Source organism: Ptiloglossa arizonensis, chromosome 11 (assembly GCF_051014685.1).
Source record: "Ptiloglossa arizonensis isolate GNS036 chromosome 11, iyPtiAriz1_principal, whole genome shotgun sequence".
Lineage (NCBI taxonomy): Eukaryota > Metazoa > Arthropoda > Insecta > Hymenoptera > Colletidae > Ptiloglossa > Ptiloglossa arizonensis.
The window spans coordinates 12633952-12657078 of record NC_135058.1 but is presented as its reverse complement, the minus strand read 5'-3'; the positions used below and the strand labels follow the sequence as shown (position 1 = coordinate 12657078).

The 23127-nt window shown below is 42.4% G+C and overlaps 1 protein-coding gene across 1 annotated transcript in view; it reads left to right on the top strand.

The window, feature by feature from the left end:
* The first annotated feature begins 222 nt into the window (after positions 1 to 222).
* Positions 223 to 23127, top strand: part of LOC143152728 (growth arrest-specific protein 2) — a 48781-nt gene continuing 25876 nt past the window's right edge. The window contains exons 1-2 of the mRNA XM_076323152.1: positions 223 to 403; positions 22135 to 22561. Of these exons, the coding sequence (XP_076179267.1) occupies positions 22342 to 22561 (220 nt within the window). The 5' untranslated portion in view covers positions 223 to 403; positions 22135 to 22341. The remainder of the gene's footprint in view (positions 404 to 22134; positions 22562 to 23127) is intronic.

Sequence of the window (23127 nt, the reverse complement as noted above, 5' to 3'; positions counted from 1 at the left end):
AACGCACAATAGCGGCGGTCTCGGTACGTACAGCGGCGGCGATCGCCTCGAGGAACAGCGGGACGACGCTCGTCTCGATAACGCTCGCTTTCTCGGTCCCCTTCGTCCTCGTGTTCGTCCATCTCGCTCCCTCGCCGACGCCCGCCCTCCCTCCCTCCCGCCCTCCCGCCCTCTCCAACGCCCCGGCCAACGGCAACAGAACCGGCACCGGCACCAAAGGGCTGCAGTTGCGATCGGATGATCGACGAGTGCGCGTCTTCTGTGCGCATCGCTGAACGTTCGCTCGGTATGTCAGGTGTCGTCTCGATTCTCGCGAGCTGTCCACGGTGAGTCGAAACCGCAACGTTCGAGCCGAAGGTTGCTGGAAGATCAGAAACGAGCGATGTATACGGTGATCCCTTTGGTAAGTGACCGCAGATACGATCCTAAGTTGTTGCGCGAATTCGATGGACGTGTGGACGCGTGCCGAGGCGCGGCGTTGGTTTACGTTTGTTTCCGAGAAACGGCGCGGCGTGGAGAATTCGAGGCTTGCTAATCGAGGAAGGTTATCGAGTTGTTATTCACCGTGTTCCCGCGTACGATATTTTCTCCGCGAATCTCCGTGAATCGGCGTTCCATCGGATTCTTTCCAGAGACGTTTCGATTGAGATTAAACGCGACTCTTCGAGGGTCCACGAGTCGCGAGATACTCGATTGTCCCCGACTCGGTCGATATCGGTGTCCTTCGAATTGTCAGCAATTAATCGACGAGCGGTACAATTCGATACTCGACATCCTCGAACGAGTAACGATAAGTAGAAATCACCCCATCGGCGATCGCTCTTTGTGTCCTGTCGTGAGATGTTACGCGTGGATCGAATGCGTTTGAAATATATTACGAGGAACCGATTCGTAGCTCGTGGATCATCGCGTATACCGAGCGTGTATTTTTTCACGAAGACGACTGACAGTGTTATTTATGTTTCGCGTTAATGTTCGTTCGACAGTGGTCGTATGTGAACAGAGAGCCGCAATCTCGTCCCCACGTGCTTATCCATTATTCGAATCGAAGCCTCGTGTAGTTTATTAACACTCATTGTTGGCAAGTGTTTACCTCTTCGATAGGAGAACACGCATTGATTGATATTGATTGTCGTCGCTTCGTCACTCATTATTCTTCGATACGATGGTTAGTAATGTGCACAATGACTGTTGCGGTCGAAGAGGAAGGTAACTTCGCGTTGACGAGAAAAAACTGAAATCGTCGGGTTTCGTTCTTTCGATTTTTTTTTCGTGTCAAAATAATTACGAGATTCGTTGCGATCGGTAAAGTGGGATATTTTTTAATTTTTTAATCGACGGGTTACGAATTTCCTACCCTCGTTGTGGAAGGCTTGAAATATTTGAATCGAGTACTTCAGGTATTCAGGTTGAGTACTTGCAGTGTTCGTGTTGAGTACTTGGAATATTCGAGCCGAACGAAACTGTAAAAATTTTCTCGGTTAAATATATCTGATCGATGTTGTAATTCGAACAAAGAAATTAATGATCGTTCATTCTACGATCGATAAATACTGATTCCGTGATTACGCATTTAAAATTCTTATCATCGAACGAGAATTTTACTCAGCCATTCTAAATTATTCGCCAAAGAGTTACAAGGCTACTCTTGATAAATTTGAAAATCTAACGCAACTTGCAAATTTTATTTCCAGTGGTCTGTCTAAAAAATCTAACGCTCTTTTCTTTCACTTTTTACACATTCGAATCCAATTACAAAAACGTACTTGGAGATATTTTGTTCTAAATTCGTATTCTTACTTTAATCGCCCGTTTTTCCACTACGTAGCCCGACTTAACTCGGCCACGGTGGGTAATAGTAAAACTACTAGAGATAAGCAGAATTCGAACAATGACGAATAAAAGTTTCGTATAACCATTTATCTACAACGGTTTACTCGATCGACGGTTATTTGGATGTTACTTTATACGTTCATTTAATCGTCATTTTTATCGAACAACGTATCGAATGTTTATCTTCCATTAGTCGTTTTTCTTTGTCCAAAACTCTGTGTTATTAAAACCTCGATTCTCGAGATACGATTTCGCGGAGAAAACTCTTGGCGGTGAAGCGATATCTCTCGGCCAAAGGACTCGTGTCGTGAAACGCAAAACATTAAAGGTCGATTTAGATTATCCGTTCAAGCACGTTCCGTATCCGATGAATTCGGTCGATGAAAAGAAGAAAGATACACAAACATATTGTACAACGTTCCTCTTTTCATCGACTGTATTTATCGGACACGGAACGGCCCTTGAAGATAAACGTATTACTATTTCTTCGGATCACGTACGTATCTTCGAAGTTACACGAGGAGAGGGCAAATTAATTTACGATTACAATTACTTATCTATTTTGTCAATTCTCCGTAAATATTATAGTCAATGTTAGCAATAGAATAATTTAAAAAAAAAAAAAGTTTCGAGCGAGTCAAATTGACCCCCTTTGGTAGTTCTAATTTTAAAGTTGAGAAATAACGATAATTCGATTTTTCTTAAATCGTCCCGATGAACGTTCGTTGAAATCGACGTCTAACGATTTTCTCTCGCAAGAGTATCGTACAACGAAATTTCTCGATGCACACATATATATATATATATCGGATCGATTTCGTGATTGGTGGTTGCTCGTCGGTCGAAGCGGGCTCAATTGCGTTTCTTTTCGTACGGTCGTCGCAAGGACAGAAGCGTGTTCCACCGGGCGAACGGAGCTTAAATGGCGTATCTTGGTGTGCGCGCGGTGCGACATAAAGTCATTAAAGAATTTCTAAGGCGTCGGACAACGGCCTGCCACTACGAGCCTCATTACACGTATAGGCGAGCGTATCTGCCCGGTTGCTCGGTGTACGTGTAACAAGTGCACGAATCTTCGTCTTCTTCTGTAATTGAGGTTGCCTTTAATGCGGTCGGCGTGCACCTCTTGTCGCTGATAAATTACTGGGACAAATGTTCGACGAGCCGGCCACGCTCGCTCGGCAGAAAATTGAAACCCAGAGCTCGCTTCCAACTGCCCCTTAGATTATACTAATCCGAGATGCGAGGTTGTTGGCGCGAAAATGCTCGTTTTTCCATTCTGACCCTTTAACGGTATAATAAATTTCTGATATTTGGCGAAAAAAGTGCCTATAATTTACTCGAGATACGATAAAAAAATTCTTGCAATACTTCCGCGTATATTTTGCGTACACATTAACGCAGACTATATTGTTGCTTCTGTACGAGCACTTGTAGAATTTTAGCCCTGGAAAGAATCTTCATCGTGGGCTTAAGCGTTGGACCTTTTGCTCTTGTATCGATAGACTTCAAAGTAAACTCGTGTTAGGGCATTGAAACAGAGCAAAACGAAATTATCCTTTACACAAAGTAATCGGATTTACTCGGAGCGCTGTTGAGCAGAAGTTTTCGTAATGTTTTAATACAGTAAAGAAAAGAAACTGGCACAAACTGTAGATATTCTTACTGTTTTAGTGCTGGTAATAATGTAATTCAACTCGGTTCTGCTGAAACATCTGTGTGCTTGTAATACAATTCGACTCTCCATACTGGGAATAAAGATCTTGGAAAATTTATTTGAAATTTATCTCTCTAAAAATATAGTACTTCCAGTGGAAAAAAATATTAATCGCATCTCCTGGTATCAAAACACGGAATTAATCGATACCTCCTTACTTTGTTAGTTCTCTTAACACGCCTAACCGCGTTTCAAAGCTATTCAATTACATCTCGCACGGATACAATCGCGCTTGGATGATTCATAACGATTGTAATTTTTCTTGGCGGGAAGGTGTCAACTAAATATATTCATTCATACGCTCAACGGAGACATCTTGAAATAGTACTGAAACGATAATAATAATGATTTTATTACATCGTAAAGAAAACGATGCTTCCGATGCGAGTAACAACACAGACGAGTAATCTGGATAATATTGAATGGACGAGGTTACGGTTATACTCTTTAACCGAGGTTATGTTCGTATTAATTAACCGAGGTTATATTTATCCTCGTGTAATTGCTTAAACGATTTCAACTTAAGATCGTTAACAAGAATTAAATTGTTTTAAAGAAGTATCTCTATTCATCGTTCGTAATTTTAATCTGGATGCGCCACTGATAAGTGTTCTAACAAGTGCTAGTCACGTGCACCGACTATTAAATAGTATTTCGCAAATATTGGATTGTTCGGAAAGTCATTTCGTTTTACAAAATGGAGAATATATAATTTAGTAAAATGTTTACACGCTCTAAAAAAATCGTGTTTCATTTTCACCAAAAAAAAAAAAAAAAACGATACGACTTTTCGAACAACCCAATATTTTGCAATTTATACACGAGAACCTTATATGCCGAGTATTTACAAGGTATCATCTTTCTGTATACGTAAACTCGGTTTACGTTACCGCTTTTGTACCAAATATTTAGCAGACTCGTGTCGAACAATTTGAATGCACAAATCGAAATTACGAAACTTGTTCAAAAGCCCCTTCTCTGGACTTTAAGACAGTTAAGCAAGCAGGATTGAACTTTTACCGTAAGAACGCACGATTACGATAAAAATATCGCGGCGCGTGGTTGACGTAGTCACGACTTTGAACGGACTCGTTCTTGGAATGCCTGCTGCATGCAAATAACAACAAACGCGCTTACGGTGTAAGTCGACGGACCGTCTGGTGATTGGAAATTCACGTAATCGCTGCTTGACGAAGTAAACGACACAAAAAGTAAAGGTATCCGTTATTCCACGGTTCAGTATTATTTTTCGTGTCGCGCGCAACCTCTTCGGGGACGAATTATTTTGTTCGAAACGCGTAAATAGAAATTGAAATTTACCCACGATATTTCCCAAACATGCGACGACTTTGCCACGTTACATCAGTGGGAAACTTAATTACGAATATTTTTCACAATCGTGGTATTTACTTCCTTGTTGCAAATATTTAAAATAATTTAGAAACTAAATCGAGTTTGAAAGTTCACCCAGTAAATAGGTCAGATACAGGCTTTCCCGTGTTATATCATTGAGAGATTTAATTATGAATATTCATTCATAATTGTGGTGTTTACTTCCATATTGCAAATATTTAGAATAATTTAGAAACTAAATGTACGCGTCTACGTCAGTATTTCTAAATAGGTTACAGCAATTAGAGGTTCGTTTGCTCGAATATATGTAAATATTTTCCGTGCGAGGTTTTTCGAGGAAATTGCGTTTAAATGTTAACGTAGAAAATAGTTTGCGGAATTACTGCAAGTATGGAACATTGTTCGAGCTCTCTTTCTCTTTTTTTTTCTTTTTAATATAAACGAGCGTGCTTCGCAGGTTAATTCCCAACGCGTTGTCGTATTCGACCGATCTTTTACCAACATTTTTATTCGCGTTTCATTTACATATTTCGGTGTAACAATGTATATATTCTTGAAATCAACCGAAGATACAGATACTTAAGACTCTAGGAAACTCTAGACTAATCTTATTTCATTAGGGCGACACACTTCAGTACCCTCTTCCCCAAGTCTGTGACCTAGACCACCCAACAATCAATTTCACCATACTATACCTCACAGAGTGGTTGCAAAAGAATCCATTTTTCATCTCAAAACGTTCCATTTAAATCGTACAACACGTGACGTGGTCGAATTTGTGATTTATGATTATTTTTGTCGCATCGTTATTTAAAATATTGACCCGCCAAGTGGCAAAATTTTGTTTCAAAATTATTCTTTCTTTCCTGTAAAAATCACGCAATATTCGAATAAATTTTGAAAGCTGTAAATAAGTTTTTCAGAGTGCTCTATAAATAGAACACTGGGTTAAATAGCCAAAATGCGTTTTAACGATTTACACCGGTGTACGATAAGTTATTCCTAGAATATCGAGTTCACAATATTTATTCAAGTATCTTCGACAATTGTTTCCGTCGTTGATACATTCGTATATAATTTAATCGGAATTCACCCACGATAACGAAGCGCGAAAGATGGATTTATCCTTTCACCGGAAGTGTCGGTAACACCGTGAGTCAATTCCTATTAATACGGATAAAAAGAAAAGAATTATTAATTCATGAACTTTCGCGGCACAGCTTTTAATCGTAACTTCTAAATTCCCTTGCTCGCGCCGCCACGAGGAATTCCTCGTGCGATTAGTGGAACGTTCCGTAGCATCGCACGTACATACACGCGCTCGTGATGGTCACGCTCCAAAACTGTTACTTATTACTTCAATCTTATTACCGCTAACGGAGCATTACCGCGCTTTAGAATCGCTATTTCTCCCCGGGTCCCCTGTAAAGGCCCCGAGGCGTCTCGTGCACGATGCTAATACTTGAAACGAAAATTGTACAAGCACGATTTTGACTTTCTAATCCCTAGGAAAACGCGAAACATGCAAACGAACTTAACGGGGTACGATCGACGCGAGACTATCGTTTTTCATTTTTCTGCCACGCTTCCGTGTCACTTTCAAGCCGGTGAACGGATTCTCGGGATTATCTACATTAACCGTAACATTTACGGCAAATATTGTTATCTGGATGTGTGTATTAGATCGAATGGAGATTGGAGTATTTTTAGTATTTGTATTTATTTTGCGATTGCTGTTGATCCTTTGATACGTGTAAGCAGTTTATGTAAGATTTTTCGGAAAAAATATTCGCTGCATTTTAAGATAAATATTCGATATCATAAATATAAAGTATAATTTTCACTTAATTCTCGATTAATTCTAAATTGTCATAGTGTAAGAATTCGATACACGTACAATGTCCTTTTGTACTTTTTTCAAAAGTCGTTCAACTTGGTTTAAATCTATTATTCTACTTGCTAATTTTCGTGTCAGGATTCAGTGTTCTATGTAGTCAAAATGTAGAGATTAATAATCTGGATATCGATAACGATAGGACCTATAATAATCGGGATATTCAATTTTCTGAAGCATCGGTGCTAAGCTCGTTATTGGTTCGTAATCACGGTCCCTATAGTGGAGAGCAACATTGTAGGCAACCGCAAGTCAAATATTCCCCTTGGTTCCACTACCATTTCTCGGCACACACCAGCTTGACAGTGACTCTCAACCTTCGTTTAGTATGGCAGTAGAAATCTCAAACGGTTGAATAGATTTCATGCAAAACGATAATTACTAAATAACAACTCTTTAGAAATACTCAACCGAGGATATTATTCTAATGGTTTGTATACTAGGAATCTGAAAGATTTATACGTTTCTCTTTGTAAGTACTTTTTCCACGCGTTAATCCGATTTCGTTTTATTTACATTTTTCGCCATATATATTTTTTATTTAAAATATATATGCGGATGTAACAAAATTTTGGTCCCCTCTGTTTAAAATTTCTGGTTGCGCCACTGCTCCCGTTTATCGTAGAAAATATCGATCACAAGTAATACACGGAGGACCACTTTACGTAGCTGTAAGGAGGTGGCTGGTAGAGTGGGGATAACCGCTCGACTTTGCAGATGCTTAGAATGCTACCCGCGACTTCAAAAAGATTTTCAACCGTATCATCGTTCCTCGGTGTATTCCACGAGTAATAATTTCTTTTTTTTATGCTTTGGGTTCAGGAACTGTGAAACGACAAGACGTACAACGTTGTAAGCGATGAGTTCGTTTTTATGCTTGAGAAATTAAGCACCAGCAAATTGAGTTCAAGCGCTATAGAAGAAATTTGCCCAGTAAGTCTACTTTGGTTATAGATTATGTGGGACGTACATATAAGTCTACGAAGACTTTAAAGGATAAACGTTTCAAATGATTGGCATTCGAACGATGGATGGACTTGGGTTAATATTATTACACGAAAGATTTGCGTCTGATCGGTTGTAACTGTCCCGTGTCTGGAATGTTATATATTTTAACCTCAATTTGATGTTCAATTTCGAGTAATGTCATAATATATAGCACAATGTGTGGGATCGATATTAGAGACGAACATGGTCCAGCCGAAGAGGTAGACATGCCCCCTATCGCCAACATCTACGATACTACCCTTCACGATAATAGCCATAAAACGGCTGAAACTGAACCTTATGAAAAATATTAGATCAACATAGATCCACGGATAAATCCTTTGAAAGTAAACAATCGTTTTCTACTTCAATGACACAAATTATCTGTCCGCGTCTATTCCCAACAGGTTCAATTAATAAATTGATCCAACAACTCGGTGCAATCTCCAACAATCCTCTGTGTTCCTATTGTAAGGAATGACTAAAAGCGGATAGACAACTTACATCGAGGTTGGGTTTTAATTGCGATTAGCTTTAATAAAAGCATTGTAGCTGCAGCTGGCTTCTTAAACAACCTACTTCTCGGCACGTTTTTCTTGTATTCTCGCTTCTACATCGGCGTTACAAGGAGGTTGGTAAATAAATGAATAAATTATCGGAAGAGAAAATGGTTGGTGAACGTTCGATCCGTGGAAACTCCGTTCATTATTTTCCATTCAGTTTAGCGAGTAGAAGTTCCCAGCCGTCTGAAAAATACCCGATACAGACAGCGTGTACACCGTACCACTTTCAGGGCACCCCTCTGGTGATTGATGGGAGTAATCACGATCGAGCAGGGTTTAAAAGGTTTCGATCAACTGGACAGCCGTTGATTGTTATAAACTGTAATTTTCTCCTTTCTGGCTTTCTCGTCGGGTGCTACCAAGGCTCGTTAGAAGGTGGTACGTAAGGGTGACACGGTTCCCCGGTCTTTTATTTACGTTTGAGGACGTTTCTGTCAGGAAGGAAACGAACGCACTCTCCGTTTCCTTTTTCTCGTTCTTCGTTCTTCCCGAGCAGACCGGCCACTAATAACTCGCGTATCTAACGTCGTTAGCGAAAGAGGGAGCTACGCGACGCGCGGTCAGAGTGGGGGAAGCACTACACGTTGGTCAAGCAACGCAGAAACCCATAGTCTCGTTGAAACGGTAATTGGACAGGCACGCTCTGTTTATGCGGTTTAATTAGCCCCTAGGAGCCGCGCGATTTGTACCACGCCGGATTCCTTCGATCTCTTTTCTCACTGACTGACATTGAAATAAAAAGTGCGACGCGCGTGTTCTGGATTCGACGTAGATTCGTCTCGGGCCCCTACGCGGCTTTCTATGCTCCTGAAATCGAATTCAATGGAGACGCTCGGAACGGAAATGGGGGGACAGCGTACATTGAACGCGTTTCGAGTTATCAACACGTCGCGTTCAATTTAACGGTGCGCAGACTCCGATGGTTCCCGCCGCTTCGCGAATTATCGGCGTTAAATTAACCGGGTAATGGAAGTCACGGGAATAAATAAAATATAGATCCACCACGCGGGTTTCGCGCGTTGAATCGACAAGTAACTCTGAATTGGCTATAAATCTTGGTCACGCGTTTACCGTGCACCTTTTGCGCGTGACAAAGTTATTCGAGGGACCTTTTTCATATTTTGTTTCATTCCACTCGTAATTTGTACTTGAAGGAGAATATTTTTTTTTTTTCTTCTCGATCGTTTCTTTTCTTCCCTCTTTAATACAATTTCTCACAGTTTTACGCGATGAAAATTTATATTCTAGATTTTAAGTTTTCTTTCTTTTTTTTTTGTCAGCGCAAGACCACGAATAACGCGATCCAAACGTCGCGTTACGTTGCACGTGTACACGTACACGAATGTTGCTTCTACGTTTTCCTCGCGAATCGACAAAATACGTACGTTTACTTGTCAGGCTATTTTCTCACGATTGTTCTTCCACCGAGAACTTCGTTTTGACATTCGAATAAATAATTCTCGTAGATTTATACGCGGCGAGGTTGTTAATCATAGAATCTGGGTTAGTAATTCCTCGGAGCATATTGTTATTACGGGCCGCGGACTTAACTACTCGTAAAAGATCTGAAACGCCAGTTCATTTGGTTTAACGTTACACTTTGTAACTCACAATTAACGCGATTCTCAACCGCTGGAACATCTGCGCATATTTTCCCGGGATTCTCCAGATCCTTATAAAAGGAAAGCATCAAGAGTTGGGTCAACAATTCACCCGGTGCGTGTTTATTACAGACCTTGTCGTCGACGAAAGGCCATTTCGTTTAGCCGTTTCGCGTTAATACCCCAATGGTTTATAACTCGTTAGGGTACTCGAGTCTACTCGAGTCTCTGTTCGAGGTACTCGATCGATGGACGTTCCGTGGTAAATTCTTTTCTCCTTCGAACAAGGACAGATTTCCCTAAATAGTCGTACATCGAAGGTATTAAGTCCAGGGCCCGAGACGTGCTCAATTTTATACAATGGATCGCGCACCTAACTGTTTTCCTCCTGGCAGGTAGTTGTTCCTGATTTAAGAGGGTAGCAATTGCCAGGGTTGCTCGCGATGAACGGTACAACCTAAATATTCCCGGTCGGACGAGTCACGAGGAACGAAACACTCGAACTAGAAAAAGAAAAATGTAGGACGCGATTTAAGTGGTACCAAATGTCGAACATGGAGTACATAATTCTTTTTCTCTCTCCATTTTCACAACAGTTGTAATCCGGATCGTTTACGTTTTTATACATACGTATACACTTTTATTCCTCGCGTATCGCGCACGACACGTAAACAAGTACGGTCGGTGTATCCGTAATATGACCTTGAAATGGTCTTGAACGTAAAAATTTAAAATTGAACAGTGAAAACTCCAAGTTTTAGAGTCGAGTTGCACGGCGTTACCCGTTAATTAAAGCGCCGTGTACTCGACGTACGGAAGTAATCAGTATTTCGAAAGTTACGATTTCAAACGGTCAGCGGGGAAAATAATTGAAGCCCCGTAAAAATTTATGGCTGTGTGCAACTAATTAACTACGCGGTTCGGATTACATTTTCATATGGAACTTAATTACCGGAGGAATAAATTCTCGATAGCGTTCCATTTACGCCCACCCCGTGCACAGTATTTTGTTTCGTGACTGATATCTGCTTCGCTATCCAGAATCTTCTGTTCACCCAATTCCTCGCACGCGAGATCCACTAATTATTTCCAACGATATACGTAACTTGTAAAATTATATATTTTTTTTATCGCATAGTAGAATAATTTTCAAGGTCACCGATACATTTCAAACGTTTCGAACGCTCGCCGTTATTCCTCGCGCATCGCGGCTGACATCCACTCTAAACGACATCATCTATCCCCCTCTCCTGAAACACCCAGTAATAACCTTGAAAACGAAAAGAAAAAAAACCCTGACAGAAAAATAAACGATGTTTGTCACCTTCGTTACGCACGGCGCGATCTAATACGCGGGTAAATTTGAATTTGAAATCACGTGTCCCACGCGTTTTTCCCTATCTTGAAATTCAAGGAGATATACTCCAGGTGGGTTTCGTTTCTCGTGACTCACCCTATATAGTCAACGTTGCGGGTCACCGGCGGGTATTATGAAATTCGTAACCCGTGTCTCGGTTAATGAACGCAATGGTCGATGTCGGTTTATCTACAGAAAGAACGACGAAGCTCTCGTTTCTTTTTTTCCTTCGTTTCTGTTCTCTTATGTTCTTTTCTGTTCTCTTATGTTCTTTTCTGTTCTCTCCTGTTCTTTTCTGTTCATTTCTGTTCTTTTCTGTTCATTTCTGTTCATTTCTGTTCATTTCTGTTCATTTCTGTTCATTTCTGTTCTCTTCTGTTCTCTTCTGTTCTCTTCTGTTCAGTTCCGTTCTGTGTTCACGCGTGCTCCGTTCTCACCTCGCCTAATTTACGACTTGGTTGTATCTCCAACGTCGAGCGTGCACTCGTTGTTTACGTCCGCGCGAGTTTTGCCAGCCGCGTAATTCTTTGGCGCGTGGGTGGCGGATTACGCGGGAAGATACTGTCGTCGCGTTGATCCCTAAAAGGAACCGACAAAGTCGCGTGGCGGTCCGAGGGAGAACGCGATGAAAGCGATACGCGGCAGATCCGCCGGAAGCACGGTATTTCGTATTACGTTGTACTTGTTCCTTTTAATCGAGGAATCCGCGACAACCGGGGAAACGTGTCGTGTTTCACTCTGATTCGAGTATAGAGCACTCCGGACGGAAAATCGACCGCGTGTTACGTTTGCACCCTCGTCGTCCTCAGACCAAATATCCGCTACGCCGTGAGACAAGCGGCGTTAACGCGTAACCGTACACGCGTTGTTCTTTACCGAATTCAATTCTCTACCGGTAAAATATCATTGACGTTGGTATCACCGATTAATTTTTTTATATTAAAATGTGCCTCGTAGGTCTCTCGGGAAAATGAGGATAGAAATTTTGTATCCGTAGAATTGAAACAATTTGTAACGTCTTTTGAAAATATACTCTGGAATTTGAAGTAAATTTCATTGCAAACGCAGTTGAAACCAGACGATGTACACGAAAATTGATACAAAAGAGAAGACAGAAGCGCGGATTTCTTACAGATACAGAGTTTTTCCACCGAACCGGATCGAAAACTCCATTTTGCTTATTTCCCTGTCCGTTACGCGCTGTATTTCCTAAGAGACAAAAAAGGCGGTCTCCTTGAAGATCGACTCGGCTGCTCTAATTAAGGGTTTCCCTCCTCTGACGGACTAGTGAAAAGACTCTTTTGAATTTAGCCCGGTGAACGTTGAATGAACCGGGTGAACTGGACCGCGTCAACGAAACGTTTCCCCCGTGAACTTCTCGGCGCACTTTCAAACAAGAACATTCTTCGCTCGACGCTACGCCCGAGGCTGGATTCACACTGTCCTGTGTATCGTTCGTCGTGCATTCGTCGAAATATTCTTTAACGTCGGCTCGCATCGAACCAGAGTATCTCCCGTTTGTAAAAATCAACTTCCACTCCGCGTAGGTGAAATCGAAGTCGTTATTACCACAGGATTGAATTTCATCCAATAACATTTTTACACACCTCGTTACGTTCATCGTAAGAGAATTATCAAAGAATTGGCGACGGTTTCGCGATGAAAATAAATCCAAACACGACCTACTTCGGACTGTTTCTAATTACACGCGTTTCAATTTTTTCAAAAACGAATCACGTGCTCGATTAATCGTTTCTCAAGTATTTCTATACGTCGAAATGAAATTTTCGATCCGACGACGAAATCTCTAGCGATTTACTTACAATTATTCCATATTTTATTCTACAACGAACATTCCATTCTACACTTTCTTTTATTCTATAACTCAAATTTTATTCTATATTTAATTCCACAATCGAAATTTTACTCCATAATTCAAATTTCATTCTACGCGTTCAATTCCACGATTCAAATTTCATTCTACGTTCAATTCTACGATTCAAATTTTATTCTACATTTTATCCCGCAATTCAAACTTCATTCTAATACCTTAAGTTGCACCATTCTACAAGCAAAACTCTACTTTTTCTTCCATAATTACCTCATTTTCTCACCGTTCCCATTTAATACTCGACGTACGAAACTTTTTATCCGGATGAAAATTCCGGTCCTGGTCTCCGGGCGTACGTCTCATTCATCGAGTAGCTCGCGTCGAAGGTGTCTCTCTCGGGTATTCGCGGGCCGATCGCGAGCAACGGCGAACGCTTGTGTCGTCTATAGCGGTGTCAGCTTGTAACACGTGCTTGGATGCAATGGATTATCGCCTACGCGGGCACGCGAGCCTCGTACTACAAAACCGGACGTGCGCCCGGCGGATGTCTGCGTGACGAGTCGCACAACACGGCCCGTTTCACTGGCTCGCGGACAGTTTCTGGGAACCCTCGGTGGAAGCCGCACGAGCTATCGGCGATCCAATTCACCGATTATCCTACCAACAAGTCCAATTGTTAGACGGTCGTTGCTCTTCGGACGCGGACTTTGACGCGGTTTTCCTGATTGAATAACGAGATGCTCGCTGCTTATCTCGCCCGCGAGATCGTTTCGGTACGCAACTGTTTGTAGACGACGATGATTCGCCAGCGTTTCATTCTTGGGGTCGCGTACACAGTGACCGAAACGTTCCAAGCGATCCACCCACTGGTCGCGTTCCTATTGTTACACGTGAAATTTTCATATGATAGGTTTTCATCGCACGTGTTTCAGGGAATCGCATCGAGGAAGGGAATACGATCAAAATGAAACGAAAGGAGAAGATAATACAGAAAGCAATATTAGTGCAGTTTATATGGAAATTTAGACAAGACTAAAATTGAAAATTACGTAATTTATACTGGGAATCAAATAGGAAAAAATGTAGAGGAAGACAGATAGGAAAAAGATAGTTGGATAAATACGTAATTTTGCAACGAGCAGGGTGTGATGGATAGTAAATTACTATATTTATACTGTTTCTCGTGAAATGACGTTTGGTAAGATACTAACGAGGGATTAATACGCGGAAGGATATTATTCGATTTCGTCTTGGTACCGGTTCTCTAGCTTCAATTTAATATATTTTCGACCGTATTATTTCGATCCTCCTCGAAAATGTTTTAAATCGAATAAAACCGGCAGAAGCGATCGCCAAGATGGAATTTCATAATTGGCTTCGAGTTTGCAGTTACGTCTGTCCATTTGTCTTGTTTGGGGAACGGTCACCGGTATGCTGTCCGATGATGGAACGAGAAAGTGAAGGGGAGAGTGTAAAGAATTTGTTGTAATCGCTGCTTTCTTATTATTGGGTATTACGATGCAATTCTTTCAACAATTTGTCTGGCTCGAATTTTCACAACGAACGCGTTAAGTCGTTAGCGTACCCGATAAGATCTGTCCGGAAGAAACGGCTACGATTTTACTTTCGTGACTTCGCCGAAGACAACTTATCCGGGACAGTGATTCACGAGTATTCGATTCTGACAGATTGCAATTCGAATTAAACGAGTTACGTATTAAACTTCCTTTTTTTCCAGTACGTGGTCGCGAATTGCAATTCGTGATGTACGAAACGCCTTTGAAACGAAAACCTGCACGATCTACATAATCTTTAGAGTTTTGTATTTCAAAGAGGAACAACTTTGACCAAAGTATCGAGAAATTTTCCTACATTACACGTTTCATATATTTAATTTACCGTATATTATATATGAGCCAAGAACGATAAAAAAATTGTTCAGTTCAAATAATTGCAGCGGTTCGAATATTTCGTCCAAAGGTTAACGTCTTGGCATATTTTAAGTAAAAGAAATTCAAACTCGTAACTGTTAATACGAATTCGCATTCTGAACGAAAGAATGCGGGATCTTGGAAAGTTAACGATCGTTAATCGTTAAAATTCGTTTATCGAGGCGGATTGAATAAAACGAAACAATCCGTTGTAAGAAAAGTGTTTACGAATTTTACGTTGTATCACCGCGAGGCAAGAGCCAGTGAAATCATGAAATGGTAATGAGGGAACTCTTACAAAGATTTTTCCACTTTCCCATGTGCTGTGGGAACAGATGGGCTTGCACCTCAATTAAAGTAATCTTTCTTCCTGATCCACCGTTTACATCCGTACCTTGGATGCCTGGACGTAACACCGTGTGTGTACCCGGCGTGTGTGTCTAATCCACCACGCTTAAACGTGGCGTCATTTTCACCGCGAGTGCTTGATTGAAATCGGCATAATTTATTTAGCGCGTGGGTGCATCGTTTGCAAAAGTATTCGACGTCGAATGTTTGCTTCGTGCCGTGTGTCCTTAGCTCGCTGGAAATGCACGTTTATACTGGCTAAACAACTTAGAGGTCGCATGTACACGGTGACACAGAGACCGACATCGAATTGGATTAACATAATCGGGGGACTTGGATCGTACGGAGCGAGGATTGATTCTTCCGGGACGTGTCTTCGTTGACAAACGGCTCGAGAATGTGGACAAAATATTAGTTTCAAAATTCGGTACACGTTGCTCACCTGTTTGAGATTCGATTGTATTCGATCAATCATCGAAGTCGGTTTTCGAAAGTCATTTCGTTTTTTTTTTTGGTGAAAATGAAACACGATTTCTTTAGAGCGTATCAATATTTCATTATATTATATATTCTCAATTTTGGAAAACGAAGTGACTTTCCGAACAACCCAATAGATTCGAATACACATTATTTCGATCAAGTTCTCGTTGAAATCGATTCACTTCGTATCACGAATTACGCGACACCCTGTACACAGTCTTATTCCTCGTATCGGGATTTCGAACGAGCGAACGACGATTATATTAGAATTATAAATACAAGGACACCTCTGTTTTTGTAAATCGAGTTTGCTCGGCCGTAAAACAGATACGTACGTGGAATTTGTTAAGGAGATGTGAGCGTTTCGCGTAACCATATTTTTCTCCGTTTTTTTTTTTTTACATCTATCGTCGCATCAAACCGCCTACATGTACTATTTATAAGATTCTTACGTTGCTTCTATGAAATGTTTTCTCACTTTCTTCGTGTTCGTTCTCAAAGGTGGGGCACGTAGCGATTATTATACCGTACGATCGATTAAAGAATTTTTAAGAACAAATTCGCGTCAGATCCGATCGGACAAACACTTTGGTATCTTCTATCCGATAATTCTTTGCAAATAAAACGAGACTCGCGTTTCGCGCACGGAGCGCGATAAATATTTTTTTTTATTCTCGATGTTCGAAGAAATGAGTCAAGATAACAACGCGGCGCGTAATTCCTCGCACTCGGTTGTTATTACGAATAAATTCCCGCGTGGCTGCGCGCGCGCGCGCGCGCCTCTAAATCGGATAAGTTATGTCACCCTGTGGGCGAGAATTACACATTCCGTGTAAAATTGATCAACGTTGCCCCCGACGTATTGTCTCCGCGAATCGAATCGATTCGTCGTACTCGCTCTCACGGATTTCGTACGATTTCGTTATCTTTACCGCGGCCGCGATATATAAATCAATGAAAATTAATTCCCGGCGCGGCGTGGGCGCCACGAAGCTTAGTAAGTGGAACGCCACAGATAAAAGGATAGTAGAGACGGTTCTCCGAGAAATTAAATTCTTTTCCTGCGGTGGTCGCGGAGAAGCGGCTCGCGAGTGAACGAACCCGTAACCTATATTACGCAATCATATTTCAGGGAAAAAAAGAAGAGAAAAGAAGAAGAAGAAAAAAAAAAAATGAAAATGAGAAACGGTTTCGCAATTGTTGTGACGCAATATTTTTTTTCGAACGCGAAGAAAGTCGTCGTCTAGTCGACGGATCTTGTCGTTTCCCGTTTCTGAAAACGCGTAACAATAGCGCCGGAATACCGCGCGTGGTTTTCTGCCTATCATTAGTTCTGCAACTCTCGTTTCAGTTATTCGACGGTAAAATGCTCGTTAGAAATTCCAGCAACGATCATGGTGGAATTAGTCGCGTAACGAGCGACGTAATAGGTGGTTCGATAAGTTTTGTCGTTCGATATCCAACAGTACTCTTCAATGTAGTACTTTTCAATGTAGTACTGTTCAGTGTAGTCCTGTTCAATGTAGTACTGTTCAATGTAGTACTGTTCAGTGTAGTACTGTTCAATGTAGTACTGTTCAATAAGTTTCATGGTTCGATAAAACTTCGTATAAGCTGTTCGATTGCAAATCATTACTATGAAATATCGCGCAACAATTGCCCGTCCATACTAGCAGACCGTGTCAAAGATTTAGAGGCGCATTAGGCGCCTACAGAGAGTTTCGTGAAAATCCGACTGCATCGCTCTAACGCGGAGAGTCGTTGCAGCTCTCGGTGCAACAGGCGTAATAACCACGTACGCGTACAATGTTACGACAATTAAAGCACCGTACGCCCAAACAGTCTCACCGAAGTGCAGAGAGATAAATCTGCGTGGATCACGGCGTCTACGATCACAAGAGCGTGTAATTAAGAGATACCTGTGCCAAAGCAAACAACAACGTCTGTCGCGAGCTCCTCGTTATCAACGTTTCTTCGTTGCATCGGCGGCTCGCTTAGCTCGGTCCACCGACACGTTCCACGCTCCATTTGTCACGATAACGCGAAAACGGCATTAATTGGCGTTGCTGTCGTTCGACCATAATCGATCACCGTTCTCGGTTTGATTTACGACGAAGAACTTGGTCCGCGCGGTCCCCGATGTGATACCTGGCCGCCCACGCACACACGCCTCGCGTTCTCAACCATGAGAAAACGTCGCCCGCCCGGAGAATCAATCCTATCATCGTCGCGGACTCGATATCGAGTGTCGTGACATTCGCGGTCGGATCTTGCTCTTCGAATCGGCCGTGGTGGGCAAAAAAAAAAAAATCGGCTGATCTATCGGTGACCTCTCGCGTACGTTGTAAAACGTTTCCAAACAGGGGGGAAAAATGTAGTGTATCGTCGCGCGGTTCACCGGTCGCGGCGTCGGCTGTTTACAACGGATTGCATTACGATCGGGGCACCAGCACTGACGACACGGTTAATAGATCGATGTCGAAGGACACACGTAGGTTTTGTCCAAGTCACACGAGACGATTACACCGGGATTTCATTTCATCGATCCGCGAGTTGCATTCTTGCATCAGCCGTTGGCGGTGGTGGTGGTGGTGTCCCGCCCGATGGTTTTGCGTCATCGAGATTGACTCGCGTCCTCCGTGGACCTCGGTACGATTTATCTATCGCCCCCTGTTCTTTTTTTTTGCCCCCGTTCGCGGATTTTTAAACATATCGGTGCTGCTCTCCAGGTCGATCCTGCGCGACCGATTCGGTTGAATCGCGAAACTTTTCGCTAGGTAGATCGTCGCGTTTTGCATTCTCGTTCAGAGGGGAGAAGGGGTGGTGTTGATGAATACTAACGACCGATTTGAATGTCGTTTAAGTACAGAGGCGTATGTGGACATTGCGCGTGCGCGTGTACGATCGAGGCTTATGAAAATTTATATCGGCTCCTTGGAGAACGGATTTAGAACGACGGACCGGGGTTGTTCCTGGAACCGCATCTGGTAGGGATGTTAGTGGAATAAACGTCGCAAATAAATCACTCCGAGTTAATTTTATTCGTCATCTTTTACTCGAATAAAACTTTGTTCGTCTCCGGCTACCTACGACTTCCTTAAATGCTGTATCAATCTTACTAATTGCCTCTGCAGACATCTAACCACAAGCTCGTACAAGAAAATTTTCTAAACTCGATCCTATTTCGTTCTAAACTGAAATTAATTTCCTTGACAAGGTAATCAGTGTTCTAAGTAACGTTGGGTTACACTCGGTGATGCGATACGTATCTGGTGACAACATTTGCTGGTAATTTCGAGCCGTAAACCCGTAACGCGACTAACGTGACGTTTCCAGCGCTGCGATTATGTTCCAATTGAAATAGATCGTTCTTATCGACAAGACGAATCAAAGGGCACCTAAAATATTACAGTGAAAAGTGCACGATCATCGAAGGGTACCAATGGACGCTCCGAGTCCACCGACCGTCGAAAAAAAAAAAAAACGAAGCTGCAGTCTCATCCCTCTCAAGGCTAAACGTACATAAGGCTATTATGAAACATTGTCGGAGGGCCTCCTATAAACAGATCTCCGCAACATAAAACCCATTCATTCCCAAAACACACTTGAAACATGCTCAGTTTCCTTGCTGCCAGTCATTCAACGTACCAAAAGCGCGTTCTGGAGGTCTTCAACCACTCAATCTCCCGTCCCGTTTATGGTTACGGCTCGCTTCTGAACGAGGAACAAGCTACGATGGGCATGTCTTCCGGCATCATCGTACAGTTTGATCCCACGAATAATCTCTTCTCTTTCGTACCGAGAGAAGACTCGTTTAGTTATCAGATTGCCCGTTTGTGCGGCTCTACTCGAAAGAAACAAAAATAATAAAAAGGGTCCTTCTGGTGCACTATAACGCGTTCCAGGCTTTCTCTTCCTCCTCTTGGTGGCTACTGTGCCTAACGAAGACCACTGCTTTACTTATGATTGTTCGTAGGGTTGGGTTAGGTTCGCTCTGGAAGCAGACGAAAATGTAGAGAAATACCGTGCAAGAAAATATACAGTAAAGAAAAGAAATATTAAAAGGCATCCTTCTGGTGCATCGTAATGCATTCTCTCCTTGGTGGCTACTGTGTTTAATGGAAGACTACGAACTTGGTTACGATCGTGTGCAGAGTTGGGTTAGGTTGGTTCTGGAAGCGGATGAAAATGTGGAGAAATACCGTGCAAGAAAATACATGGTAAGAAAGAAAAATATCAAGAAGCATCCTTCTGGTGCATCATAATGCATTCTCTCCTTGGTGGCTACTGTGTTTAATGGAAGACTACGAACTTGGTTACGATCGTGTGCAGAGTTGGGTTAGGTTGGTTCTGGAAGCGGATGAAAATGTGGAGAAATACCGTGCAAGAAAATACATGGTAAGAAAGAAAAATATCAAGAAGCATCCTTCTGGTGCATCATAATGCATTCTCTCCGTGGTGGCTACTGTGTCTAATGGAAGACTACGAACTTGGTTATGATCGTGTGCAGAGTTGGGTTAGGTTGGTTCTAGAAGTAGATAAAAATGTGGAGAAATACCGTGCAAGAAAATACATGGTAAGAAAGAAAAATATCAAGAAGCATCCTTCTGGTGCATCATAATGCATTCTCTCCGTGGTGACTACTGTGTTTAATGAAAGATTACGAATTTGGTTATGATCGTGTGCAGAGTTGGGTTAGGTTGGTTCTAGAAGTAGATAAAAATGTGGAGAAATACCGTGCAAGAAAATACATGGTAAGAAAGAAAAATATCAAGAAGCATCCTTCTGGTGCATCATAATGCATTCTCTCCGTGGTGACTACTGTGTTTAATGAAAGATTACGAATTTGGTTATGATCGTGTGCAGATTTGGGTTAGGTTGGTTCTAGAAGCGGATGAAAATGTAGAGAAATACCGTGCAAGAAAATATATGGAAAAAAAAAATATTAAAAAGCATCCTTCTGGTGCATCACAACGCGTTCTCCCCGTTGCGGTTACTGTGTCTAATGAAGACTGCGGTCCTGGTTGTAACGAACGTTTGGTAGACTGCGGTTGGTATTATTTTTCCTTTCTAGAAACAGATAAGAGCGTGGGGAAGTACTGGCGAAGAAAATATAAAATAATAGCTTTGAATCGGTCAAACGATGACATCCTTCTAATGCACGTCGGTGCATCTCGTAGGTCCTGTAGCAATTAGAGTTCGAGATTTCCCTTCCAGCGTATATGCAAGTGTACTTTGGTGTCCTGTCGACGCAAGGAAACACGTCCCTTGGGTTTCTTGGGTCCTGAACACTTTGTTCACCGTGGTAACGTTCATTAGTTCCGTCCAGAATCAAGTGGAACATTACAGCCCCTTGCAAGGCAGGGCTAATTATGCAGAAAGCAGCATGTAAACGATATTCACGGGCACAACTTCCTCCAGACGCATCGCAATACTCGTATTTCACAATGGTCCGAAGATTGCAATTAGAGTTTCGCGTTCTTCTTCGTCCCCGGCGTCGTATTTCTCACCGTTTCTGAGACTTGTGCTTGAAAATTGAAAAATAAAACGCGCATTCCTCGTAAGCGATAACCCCCCGATGGCTCTCGGTTCCACACTGGGCCGTCTGTTTCTCGAAGATAACGCAGATCTGGCTACGGTGACAGTTCGGCGGTCTGTTGTGTCGGTATCGTCTGTTATTTATTTTTAGAATCGGGTGTCGCGCTAGAAGTATATATAAATATTGTACAAGGAAACACGGCAAATTATAAGACGTGTTACGTAAGTCGTCGAGCGATATCGTCTGTAATGTAAGCGGACAATGGACAGTGTATCGACGCCGCTTTAGCAGTTGGAACGTTTGGCGTGAGATCTGCGTTCGGTGATCCGTTTTACAGAGGGACGAACGCGTAGCGTTAACGAGGGGGTTTACCGTATCTCGGGGATTGTACACGTGTACCTCGATATTTTTCATCGGGAAATTCATCGTCACTCCGTCGAATCCGTGTCTCGAGAAGCCGGAGAGGCTCCGTTAAAAAAAACACCGAAGCTCTTTCCGCGAAGTCCTTTACCTACGGTAGCAACGGTATCCATCCACCGCAAGGAAACATTCTCCCTACCGAAGGAAACGTTCTCCCCCGGACGGTTGTTTTGTACCACTCGTTACCCGAGTCATTCGTTCCTCGAACATCATTACCTCGAGATAGTCGTTCTCCCGGCAGAAGATAACGCGTTCTTCCACGATTTCTGTTCTTTTTCAGGCAGACGTAATCGCCAGACGCGCTGCATCGCACCGCGTGATCGGTACTCATCAGTAGTCTAAAGAGCCGAGGAGAAGCATCCTCGTGGTATCGAAACAAGAGGAGGACACACCTGGGTCCGAGGAAGGGAATAAACGTGCACCGAAGACGAAAGGGGGGGGCCGGTGCTGGCCACCGGGAGACTCTTCGGCCCTTTCTGCCTCCAGGATGTCGTACGCCAATCGATTCCCGTCTTCCCAGCATACCCGTTATCGCAGCAGCTGGGGGCCCTCCTCGGTGACTGTGTTCAATCGCGCCGACGTACCGAGGCCCTCGCCGGAAGAGGAAGAGTACGCCGAGTTTTATCACGAGCGTCTACACTCGGCCCAGAGCAGACAGTTGCTACCACTTCAGGAGGACCTGGCCGATTGGATCAATAAAACGTTGAGTGAGTATTTACGCGACTATCGGCGACCGCGACGATAACGATAACACACGGTCTCGGATACACTAACCGAGCAATCTGTGCTTGTTCTTGAAAAATGGATGTCATTTCTTTTTTTTTTTGGGTGAAAATGAAACACGATTTTTTTAGAGCGTGTAAACTCTATGATTTTATTAAATTATTGATAAAAATTAAATTAAACATGGTTTTATTATATTGTATATTCTTCATTGTGGAAAACGAAATGACTTTCCGAATAATTTAATATATATAGTATATAGCGTAACTTGTAGATCGTTAAGAATGAATACTATATATCCAGGCACGTGTGATCCGCTGTGCTTCGTTTGCGCAGCCCTCACAAGTAATCTTAACGCGCAGAGTTAATAACAGTTCACCCCCTTGTTTTTATTCCTGGTATCGGGGGTACCGGTTTTTAAACACTTGGGTAGTTTTCTCGATCATTGATCAATACGGATAATAAGATCATACGTATAATCTGGACGAGATAATACGATTACGCGAACACGTTTTGCGAGTTCTCTCGAGATTGGGTAGCGACATCGCTG